Genomic DNA, 12140 nt, shown 5'->3' on the forward strand with positions numbered 1-12140 from the left:
GCAGACACAACACCAGTGTGATACCAATGCTGTTCTAGCTACAAGTGCAGAGCACAGCACTGTACGGGCTGCTGCAGGGAATGTTAACTCCATACCAGCCAGACCCAGTACAACCTCCACCCCTTATCCTGTACTATTTGTGTCACAATCAGGTTCCACATACTTTAGTATACTGGTATTCTGTGGTATTTAGTATTCAGTGTATATATATATATGTATAGTGGTATATATATATAGTATATATACTATATATAGTGTGTATATATATAGTATATTTAGTATATATATATAGTATATATTTAGTGTATATATATAGTATATATATAGTATAATATATATATATACTATATATGTAGTGGTCTTTAGTAACGGTGGAGTTGGTGAAGTGAACTGAGCGCCCTGCCGCTGAGGGGCCGGCCCGGTGTCCCGGGGCCGCAGCTGCCCTCTTTCGATTGGCTGGTGCTGCCTCGGGGCAGAGCCACGGCGGGCGGCCCGTTTGAAAGTGACCATCCAGCGCGGCCCCGGCCGCGGCCGGCGGCTCTCCCATTGGCGGCCGCTGAGCGGGGGCGGAGCAGAGGGAAGGCTCCGGCCTGTGACGTCAATCCCAGGAGTCAGTTGGCAGGGGCGGGCGGGGCGAGGCCAACGGCTGCTCTCGGTAATTGGCTGGGGGGCAGGCATAGAGCTTCCCGCTTGCTCTCTGATTGGCCGGTGCGGGCTGCGGCCGCCTCGCCGCCGGCCCGTTCAGCCGAGGCGGGCGGGGCAAAGCCCGCGGGGCGGCCATGACTGGAACTTGCCCGCGCGCTGCGCTGTGACAGCGGCGGGCGGCGGGGGCTCGGTCCGCCGGCACCATGCAGCAGCCGGCGGAGGAGGAGGAGGAGGCGGCGGCGCGGCGGCGGAAGGTGGAGGCCGGCAGAGCCAAGGTGCGGGGGGCGGCAGCGCGGGGGCCGGCGCCGTGCTCCTGCCGGGCCTGCGGGCTCCGCTCCTGTCGCGGAGCCGGCGGCTGGGCTCGGGGGGTGGAACAGCCGTGCGCTGCGGGCACTGCGTGTGTCGGGGTGTTGGCAGCGGCCGGCCTGGTGAGCGTTACTGCGGGGCTGCGGCTGGAGCTGCACCGAAGCAGCTCGATGGTGGGCAGCGCAGCTCGTCCCTGCCTCACCTGCTCCACCTGGGCGCTGCCCTGGTTGCCGCAGCACCCGCTCTTGCTCAGCAGCTCCGCATCTACTTTGCCTTCGCAGCTCTCATACATGCCGTGTGGACGCTATCCTCTGTCAGGGAAGGATTGCGTGATTAGTTTTTGGATTAATACTGAAAATGAGAACCTTGAGAATAGGAGTTCCTCAGGTTGAAAAGTTAGATTACCTGTGGCAAGACTTATTTTAATGTTTCTTTTGTAACTCTTCTGTAAGTGTGGTGTCTGCTTATAGTCAGAAAAATGTGTTATACTTGCCTTTAACAAGTTACTAGTTCCCACCTGTTGTACAGCTGTTGTTTGCCACTGGGAAAAAAAAATAAGTAGGGACCTGCGTTAAGTTTCAAGTTATGTCTGCAGAGCCAGTGCTGCATCTTTTTTGTCATTGTTAAACTAGATACTAAATATCTTGTATCTTACCATTTAAAAACAAAAATCATTAGCAGCTTTGTCCCTGGCAGCTCCATCAATGCTGCTGTTTTATGGCAACCTATACTAAGAGAAGAGGAAAGACTGTAGAAGTGTAGAAAGGCAGAGATGGGTGTAGTGCTTCCTTTGCTTACTAAAATGTCACAGAGATCCATTATTTACCTAGCAGACTGTGGGCACTAGATTTTTCCAAAAAAAAAAAAAAAGCAACACAACACCTGGACAAATTAATAGAAGAAATATTTATTGGGGCTCATTAAACACAAAGATACTATGTTTCAGCATAGGAAGGCAACTGCGAGCTATAGATTCCTTGGTATGCTCAGCTAGTTTCTAGTGCATGGCTATGTGCTTGCCCTGTTTTTGTCTTTACTTACGTGCCTGAAGTTGAAGAGCTCACTTCTCTTCTAGTATTTAGCCCAATATAAGATGGACATTTGGTCTTATTCAGTGGTCCTTTTCATGTTCTTAAGCCCACAGTAGTATTTGGTCATGTTGCTGTGTAGGTTGGCTACTGGACTGTAACTTGTTTCAGAAACTTCCTTTGGATAGCTTGTATTTTTGAAGAAATCAGTAGGGAAGCATCTTTCCTTAGTTTTCTTCTTTGTGTTGTCCTCCTTATGAATGCAAATATTATTTTGAAAGTGATTAGGTGCAGTATTTTCTTCCTGTGGTGAAGGCATACAGCCACCTAAGGCTGTGGACCAAAACAGCAGAATTCATTGTTCATCCAGATCAGCTTCCTGAATCATCTCACTGTGTTGCTGAACAGGACAGGAGCATGAGGCTTGTTGTGTGTTGCAGGCATCTGATTACTACAAGGCAGGTTGCTACAACAATGTGGTCATGCTAACCGTGTCTGATACTGCTTGAATCTAGAGGTGTGAATTGTTGTTTAGTATGTTGTGTGTCTCATGCACAGGTCTTGGTCTGCTAAATAATGACTTGGGAAAGGGCGATAATGTGTATGTTTTTCTCTTTAAAACAGTGCCTGTGTTATTCTTTTTCATGTAGGGATAAAAACTCTATTATTGAAATGTATTTGAAGTTGCCACCAAATAATAAAAACAAACCCAACTTCTATGTTAATTACAAATCGACATTTGGCAGCTACTAAATACTGACTGTGTCAGGTTTTTCAAATTTCCATTTTTCATAAATGTAATACCTGATGGTCAGGATAGTAATTGGGAAATGTAACAAAAAAACACCCCAGCAAACAAAAAAAAAATGTGCTTTTTTTCACTCTTCTCAAGTCAGCCAAGATGCGTGTTAACCTGCTGCACATCTGGTTACAGACCTGTGTGTATCATACCTTGTGTGAGATGTTTCTTCTGTTCCTGCATTTTACGTGGTAGGAGCTCAACAAGGAGTACAAGTTTTCCAGGAAGTCTTTCTGCTTCATCAGTTTGAGATTCTTAGAAATTCTTTCTTGGTTTTGTCCAAAAGTACTTGTTTATGTTTACTGTATCTAAGAGGTGGATGTTTGAATAATCTGTTTCTATTTGGGTGCTGATGTGGTTTTCGGTTCTGTTGCATTTTCTTTGGATGTTCTTTTGGTACTGATTTCTGAAATGTGCAAAGCAGTAAGTCAAAGAGTAAATTATGTTCCCAGTAGGCTGGGGAGAGCTGAGCTGCGTTTCATCTGCTGCAGCTTTCCTGTATGCTGGCCTGTGCCACTGGTGTTAGTCAGCTTAGGACGCTGTGCTGGAGGATGTCACCATAGCAGTTCATCAAAGGGGGAAATAAAGCCTTGTGGGCCTGTTGTAGTGCCAGGATGTTCATTTGGCTGTACCAGTCCAGAAGTGCCATGTGGTTGCTGTTTTTTAACTGACTTAAAACCAGCAGCTGACCAGTGGAAGTTAAGTGAAGTTTGAATCTATCAGTATCTGTGAAAAGGCTACTTCTGTGCTGAGAGCTGCTTTGGATACTGTAATGGGCAGTGCTGTTGGTGCAACGTTGGTTTACTAAGTCCTCGCTAAAAGTAAAGGTCTCACCTCTGTATGTGCTGCTAGAAAGCAGACTGAGGATCAGGTCGATCAAAAGGGGCATGACGGGATCTCACTGTAATGGAGGAAGAATCAGTGTTAACTGCTTTCTTTGTATTCACATGCACTAATTAGTGTCACTTGATTGTGTATTATCTGATGACACTGAAATTTGTGTAATGACACTTAAATTTATGTAGCTCATTAAAGGCTTTGGAAACCTGGTAATGCCCTAAAGGATGCTTTTCCTCACCCAGTGATTCCATAAATCTGCAATTTGACTCCAGACATTTTCATGGGATAATAAATCCAGTAGTTACCAGGAATTTTGGAGTAGTTGGTAATTCTTGTATGATGCGTATTTCACTTTCATTTTTTAATATATAAGAATTTGACAAAATTTTTGTTTTTGTTTTTGAGATGTGCATTTAAAAATTTGTACTTGTATAGATGTTTGGTCATGGTAAATCTTATTTTTTTTTAGTGTCAAATATCTTTCTTGGTCTTGCTTCATGAAATCATTGACTCCTTTCTAGGATGAGAGCCCTCTCTGCCTTTTGTTTCTCATATTTTCTATGCATTTTACTTCTATTTTCCCATTTTTCTGCTTCAGCAGCTTCCTCCAGTTTCTGTTATTCTGTAGGATTCCTCCTGTCCCCTTTTCCTGTGTTATCAACTTAATTAGTGCAGTAGCTATTTTTCACATACAATACCATCAGTAAGTGATAGAGTTAGCGCCTGACTTCAGCTAGTAGTATTTGTCTCATTACAGCTTTAATGGTCTACAGGATTTAATCATTAAAAAAAGTTTGCACGTAACTTAAATGCTTGTGAGAAACTGGTGTCTTTCATATCCGCATAAAATACATATTTGCGGAGTGTACATACTGTGTATCTGCTGAGTAGCTAAACTGTCAGACAGAAGTTTCTGTAATGAAATTGGCATGGGTGTAAGGAGAGAATCTGAGCCAAAGAAAGGGGCAAGATTTTTCTGCAATGTTGCTGTACTACAGGAGAACCAAGCTAGGAAACAGTGGGTTCTCTCAGATATTGCAAGTAGAACTTTGCAGTTGTAAGTACCTACATCCTGTCGTCATTTTCACTATGTTCTATCTCATCACAAGGATATATTAACAGTGTAGTCGATAACCTTGGGGAAGGTTTTTCCCTACTCGAAGGATGCCTGGATTTATGCTGTGAGGGAGATGCTACTTGAAAATGTTGCCTAAACATAATACTGGAGTTGAAAATATGATAATCCTTTTTAAGCTGTTTAAGGTGCTAAGGAAAGTTGGGTAATAAATTCTGTCAGTGACATTCTTTGCAAGTCCCTGGTGCTTCACAGAGCTGTGATAGTCTGATAAAGTAGAACATCTGATTCTTCAACAGAAGAAATTAAAATGACCTGGCTTAATTAATTTTCTATTTATGTACTATAGTCTGCTTTCTTGCTGGGAAGTTTTGCTGTATTCACTTAAGGGGGTGGCAGGGAAGGAGCATGAGGACTTCCGTTAATTTTAGTCTTAACGCTTATGCTCGCAAAGATCTGTTTAATGCATTTCTAGGGGGTTATTGGTTTTGCCTGTCTTGCAGAAAGACTGTTCTTTTTTTTTCCTAATGATACTAGTATATTAACAACTTGTTCCTTTACTAATCTGTCCTGCTGTAATTCTGAATTGTCATTGACACATGAAGATTCACCGAGTAAAATTTGATTCCTGTGTTGAAATGAGTCTTTATAGTACTGGTGTGAGATTTCTTGATTAATTGCACAGTTACCCAGTATATTCTGAATGTGTAGGAAGTAGGGAGATAAAGCAGGTTTTCTGCACATGTATATATTTTATCAAGATAGGATAGTCTTTGTCACCCATGAGTGCGTTAATTTTGTGCTCCTGCTACCTTTTTCTCACTTACCTCTCCCTCTACCTGTTCCAATCTTTTCTGCACAGTTTGCTTACTTCAGACAACGAAAAACAAAAGGCGACATCGCGCAGTCGCAGAAAAAGACGGCGAAGAGGAAGGGCTCGTCTGTCCACACGCATGACGTTCCGCAGGAAGAGCACGCACTAGTGGCCCAAGGCTGTGACTTTCCAGATGTTGGTAACAGTATAGAGAATAAGGCTGCAGACACCAGCCTCCTAGAGACAACAACAGAAACAGAGGTAAATGTTAGCATTTCTTGTTTCACTTCACTCCACCTGCAAATAGCAAGTATTCCAGATGATTGTTCTGCTTAATTGGGTATTAGCTCTCTGGCACTGTCAGCTGGCTGCTATTGAGAAGTAAGGAAAATAACCTTTTCCTTTTGTAATAATTAATTCTCTTAAAGTGATATAAATAACTAGAAAAAAAACACCTTATTTTTTTTCACTATTTGAATCTCATCCAAACACTTCCATTTTTTGGAACGGACAGGTATTGTCAAGGAGCTGTTGGTTTGCCTGATAAATTGAGGTCTTTCATCTCTTGCTGCCTTGAATTTCTCTTTGGGCAGATTTCTGATTCTGTGGCTGTGATTCCACGAAATGGCAAATTCAGTCTGAAGTTCATGGTAAATGAGTGAAAGTGCCAGGACCTTATAATACTTGGTTACATATTACTTTGCTGTCTCAGATGTGCTTACCCTATTCTGAAAAAAAAAAATTGTTGCAGCATGTTCTTATCAGTTACTGTAATAATGCGGAGCCAGCACAGACATTACATTCTCTGACAAATTTGTTTAAAAGGTGACTCTGCTTATGCCTGATGTATTTGAGGATGCTTGAATGGATAACCTGCTAGAGGTAGTGTTGTAGGCATGCTAATAAATGTGGAAATATATAGCCTGTGATACAGCCTGAGATAAGCAGTTGTCTACTAATAGGTTTACTCATCTGTTTGAATTAAGCAGTTGCTTTCTTGCTTCAGCTCACAAGCAGTTTTTTTTGTCAGCTGTGGATAGTCACATAGCTTTTTCATCTTTCTCATAATAAAAATGTAGTTTTGAACAATTTTTTTAATAGGAATTTCTTGCTTCAGAAATGGCTGACTATGACTTTTACAAGGCTCAAAAGCTACAATTCAACTTTCTGGCTACCATAACTTGTATCTATCTCAGTCTGGGATTTTATTTAGAAAGTAGTTTGAGTGTGTTCTCTATGCAGAGTTTATTCTCTAAGCAAAGTGAATCTGGGGGGTGGCAGTGCATTCTGCATAAAAAGCAGCTTGATGTATTTTCACAACATACAACAGTAGCATCAAACTAGGATATATGCAGACCTGAAACAATGGAGAATACCATTTTGTTTATTATACTTTCTGTTGTGACAGTATCCCTAGTGCTTTGAGGATATCTTGAATGTATCACGAGAATTAGAAGGGCTTTTATGAAACTACATGCTAAGCTGTCAGCATTAGGAAAAAAAAAGCTTGCAGTATTTTTGTCACTTAACTGTAGCATTAGCAGCAGTGCTCTTGTTAAATTCATGTGAACTTAAAACAAAACTCTTATTGCTACTAAAAAGCTTCTGTCATAATACCCTGCTTATAAAGTAAGTGGAATTGTTTTCTAGGTGATGTAGACAGTGGTCAGTTGAGACTTGGTGCTGATTCAACATAAAAACAGGGTTATTGGCTCCCTTTTCAAAATAGTGCTAAAGTCATTTTATTTTGTCTTACAGGTAAGTTTGGTGATAGTTTAATGTCTTCGAAGATGTCATACAACAGTAAGGATATGCATCAGAAAAAATAGTATTGCTTTTTTAACTGAATGAGTTTCATGTTTCTTAACTCATTCTGTCAATTAACTTACTAATATTTAGTGGTAGATTTAAAAAGAGTGATCAACTGTATTTGCGGGCCACAAAAGCAGGAGATAAAACATTGAATTTCAATGGTGAGACTTAGCCCTAAATTTTTAGTCATTCATAATAATTATAGAATTTCTGCATATATTTCATTGATTTGACCATGGATGATCATATAGATAAATGTTTAAGTCAGTCTCTCTCTCTGTCATTTGTGTGTTGTCTTGCAGTGTGGACCCTTCTCACTTGTGCTTAGGGTGTTTCCAAAATAATTCTGCTTTTCCTTATGTACCTTTAGAATGTCTGTGATTTGGTGTTTGTTTTATTTGTTTGCTTACCAGAGGAGTGCTGATATGTCCATCCATGATGCAGTGAATGATCATGCTGCTGAAGTAAGTGTGAATTCTTTTTGTATGCTTAATAAAAGGTGCTGATATATATCTAAAGGAAGAGTATAACTGGTTACTAAAGTGCAGTGTGTATATATAGATACTGAGCATTGTTATCAAATGCCATTTTACAGTTTAAAGCTGGCATTTATATGCACACGTGTACTAGTTGTGAAATTGGTTGGTAAGAAAAGTGTACTGAAATCATAGGACTTGTCTGGCTGAATTTGAATGTTTTTAATTTAAAAGTAGGCTTATTCTTTAATTGCTTCATATATTAAAAACTAAGTCTGAAGTGCAAGGTACTGTCTCTTACAACAGAATTGTAATGATAGTGCTCCTAAGAAGCCACAGGGTTAACAGTAGCAATTTCTTCTTTTTACTCAGTTTTTGTTTTGCTGTTAGAAGCCAACATGGCACTTTGCCACAGTTTGGCTCTGTAGTATCACAACTCTTCTGCCCTTTATCATGTGAAAATGTTACCTATGGAAAAAAATATTTGAAATTTTAAAGAATTAAATTTTATTTCAAAGGATTTATTTTAAAGAACTTATAAACATTTTTTTGTTAAATACAAAGTTTAGATGTTGATTTATTTTTAAAATAGAATTTGCCCAGGATTTAAGCTTGCATCTGAATTTATAGCCAGAATTGTCATAAAACAGAAAAGGTATATTTTTTTTGGTGAATAAAAACATTTTTTTCTTTTATGAAGACAGTTACAATAAATTCTGCTGCAGAATGCAGTGAGCTTGATGCTAAGATGTGTCAAACTAAAATAGCTGAGTTAGAGAACAGACTTCGGGAGAAACAGGAAGCAGTTGAAAGGCTCACTGCACAAATGGATGAACTACAAGAACAACTTACCCAGCAGAGAGACTCTATGCAGCTCCAGGTATGTTTCATAGAATTAGACAATGGGGTTAGTATGACTTTAATTTAAAAAATATATAGGACACAGAACCCTGTTATTTTTTTATTGAAAAGTACTTCACCTTGTTAGCATGTGTTGCCAAAATCAATACTTACATTTTCTCTTCATCAGTTAGTGTAATCAGTGTCCAGGTCTTCATATTACTTGTATCAAATGTGGATGAAATTGGATATGATGTAGTTTTATTTTGAGAGATTTTGTTGAAATGCTTAGATGAACATTTCTGAGCAGAATTATTTGGATGTTTCCTTTTCTTTATTAATTTTTGTCTTGCTGTATTGAGGAGTGAACATTTACAGAAAGCACTTGTAAGAATCCCTGAGGAAAGTAGTATTAATCATTAATTGAGTTGGGGCTCAATGTAAAAGCATAGAGCTTATATTTTTATAAATACTGATGTTAAAAACATATATATCAAGGTCATGCTTTCAAATGGTGGAAAAACAAGAACAAAACAAAGTATTCTTCAAACTATTTAAAAGGAAGAGCGTACTGAAGTGTCAGCGTTCCTGTGGATATGTACCTGAAAAACACTTAGTAGATGCAGCTAGTCTCCTTTTAAAATATTCGTGTGGGTGGCAGACCTCCCTCTTCCCCCTCTTTGCTGCTGAGATGACCAAGGTCATTACTCTTGGTTGCGTGTTTTGTTCTCGTGCTTTTTTAGGGGTGCACTTTTTAGTATGGACAAGCGATTAAGTAGGATAAGGTAAATTTTATTAAACTGACATGGATCTTTCCATCTCCAAAAATATTAAATATATTTTAAATCCCCCCTCTCTAGCATTTTTGTGTAAAGGTAAGTTATCGGGTGCATCCGAAGAATAATTTTCTCCTTTATGTGTTTTTTTCCTCTTTTTAGGATTGGGAAACAAAGATATTTCCTGTTGGTGAGGAAACACCTTGAAAAGATTGATGTGATTACCAAAAGTTGTTGTTAATGTATCCCATCTCATTAGCTTTCTCTCACGTGGCTGAAGAGCTGACATAGGAAAAAATTTAGGGGGTACTAGATAAATTTGTTACAGCCTGTGAAAGACTTAAACTTAATTGCTTTTACATCATCAATATGAGCTACAAAATTTTCAAGTAAAAATATTTTTTTCATTATGGTATCCTGTTATTTGCTTAAAAAACAAATGAGTTTTAGTTAGCTTCTGTATCTCTTTGAGATCAGTGGAAGATTTCTATTTTGTCACTCCTGTTATCATGTTTTAACAAAAATATTCCTGATCCTATGGTGTTCTATCTAACAGTGGATTCTAACAGCTTTGCTTTAGGCAAGCTCACTCTGTTCATAATATGCTAAGAATATTTTCATTTTAAAAATGTATTTCTTGTGACTCACTTAGGAAACAACTGTTCAAGAGCAAAATGAAGTCATAAGGAAACTAACAAGCTGCCTTCAACAGGCAAAGAAGGATCGAAATGACCTACAAGAAGAGGCTTCACATGTAGCTGATCAGATCCATGACTTACAACTTCAGTTACATCAGGTATGCTCCTTCTCTAATTTTACCTTCCTTACAAAGGCAGGTGGAGGGAGGGGGAACAGATTTCGAATTTAAACATGTAAAACATTCCAAGCTTATTACATACCTCTTCATAGTTCAGTTTGTGATGCAGCAGTGAAAATGATTTCAGGGCAAGGCAGAGTTGTGGTTTAGTGTTTTTTTTCAGTTGCTGGAGAGAACTCCTGGAGAAATCCTTATGTTCTGCTTACTTCCTATGAAATATTTGGGAGGTCATTATGCTCTTGTCCCTCAGTTTAGTACCTGATAGGGAATTTTCCATAATACTTTTGGGATCTGTACACAACAGTTGCTGTAACAATGTGACCAGTTTACCTTGCCTTTGTTGAAGAAAGCTCTGTGTGTATAGAGAGAGATGACTGTAACAGCTGAGCTGTAATACAGAAACTTATGTTGAGGTCATGTGCATTGCTTCAAAGGGGGAGATATAAAATAATTTGAAGATTGTTGATATAACCCCTTGATACATAGGAACCTGCTTCTGTGCAAGAAGTTGATCATGGAACTGAGACCCTGGATGCTAGGACATATTATGTCCTTTAATCTGCTTTTTTTTTTAAATGATGTTCAGTGGCTACTCTCTATTAATGCCTGAATACTTGCTCTCTCAGGAGGCTTGTAGTATATGCCAATAAAAACAATTCCTCTGCTAAATGAAATTCTAACTTTGGAAAAGAACAAAAAAATACTGCTTTCTGTGTACAGTTCTAAATGGTATTGACAAAATATTCAGTAACGGTGAAAACTGTTCCACAAATAACTGTTGGGATTTCCTCCGTAAGCTGTTGAAATACAATAATAATGCCTCTAAATAGCAATTCAGGCATATTCTAAGTAAAGGCTACTAATATGGTGCAAATTGTTCATGGAATCATATCAATTTTTGTAAAAGGTAAAAATATTAGTACTGTCTTGAATATATTGATATTTTATTGGTTTTAGCAAAGTTTTTAGAAAGCGTTTCTTAAAATTAATAAAAATGAATTCTATTTTGCCTTCAGACTTTTTTTTAAAAGTGGTGGTGGTAAACATTTTATTTTCATTTTGGGGGAGTTGGGAAGTGAAAAACCCTTTAGTATTGAGTTGTAAATAGTTTGGAAAAAAGTGTTATTTTTGTTCATTGTCATCTTAACGGAATGTCCAGTCTGTTGGAAATCCTGTCTCATTTTGGGAGCTTCGTAGAGATTAATTATTTAACAATTTAACATTATATTTTTACAGTTCGTAGACACCAGTTATGTTTGAAATACTACTGACTTTTTAGGAAGTTTCTTATCCACTGAGAATGAAAGAGACAGTATATCTATATTAAATGAATATGGTATATTTCATGCATGCAGTGAGATTAGTGTAGGACTTAATATAATATAAATGTTCTGACTGTGAGTACATATGTGCTCAGGTTAATGAGATGCTAAAGAGTAAAAGCCCTGGGAAGAAAGAGGTGTTAGAAGCCCAGCAGCAGATGTCCTTGTTTCAGAACCAACTTAAAGAACAAAATGTACGCTTGGAGATGCTGTGTCAGAGAGCACATGACCTAGAAGTACAGCTTGAGTCTTCTCAGAAGGTAAAACTGCTTGAAGTTCTTTTATAATTAAGAGTTCTAGACAGTCAGGTTTCTGTTTCAGTTGTGTAAGCCAAGATGGTTCTTTTTGGAGGAAGAACCTGTAATGAACGTTTAATTTGTGCATGAGCTAGTATGGTTTCTTCAGGACTGAAACTATTCTTTAGCCTGTAATTAAAACTATTCTTCTGAAGGCAAGAAGATAAGGCAAAATAGCTGTTCACAATTTCATTTTTTGTAAGAAATGAGAATTCAATACTGGCTCTTTAAAATTTGCTTAACTGTTGAAATTACTCCACCTGTTTCCATAACAGAAGAGATGGTCTTTAACTC

General features: G+C 38.7%; 1 protein-coding gene across 1 annotated transcript in view; it reads left to right on the top strand.

Annotated features, from left to right (window-relative positions):
- The first annotated feature begins 739 nt into the window (after window positions 1-739).
- The window catches only part of PCNT (pericentrin), a 102894-nt gene continuing 91493 nt past the window's right edge, over window positions 740-12140 (top strand). Inside the window, exons 1-6 of the mRNA XM_040560982.1 lie at window positions 740-920; window positions 5556-5768; window positions 7733-7783; window positions 8496-8675; window positions 10064-10207; window positions 11646-11810. Coding sequence (XP_040416916.1) covers window positions 849-920; window positions 5556-5768; window positions 7733-7783; window positions 8496-8675; window positions 10064-10207; window positions 11646-11810 — 825 coding nt within the window. The 5' untranslated portion in view covers window positions 740-848. The remainder of the gene's footprint in view (window positions 921-5555; window positions 5769-7732; window positions 7784-8495; window positions 8676-10063; window positions 10208-11645; window positions 11811-12140) is intronic.

The sequence above is a fragment of the Cygnus olor genome, chromosome 6, assembly GCF_009769625.2.
Source record: "Cygnus olor isolate bCygOlo1 chromosome 6, bCygOlo1.pri.v2, whole genome shotgun sequence".
Classification (NCBI taxonomy): Eukaryota; Metazoa; Chordata; class Aves; order Anseriformes; family Anatidae; genus Cygnus; species Cygnus olor.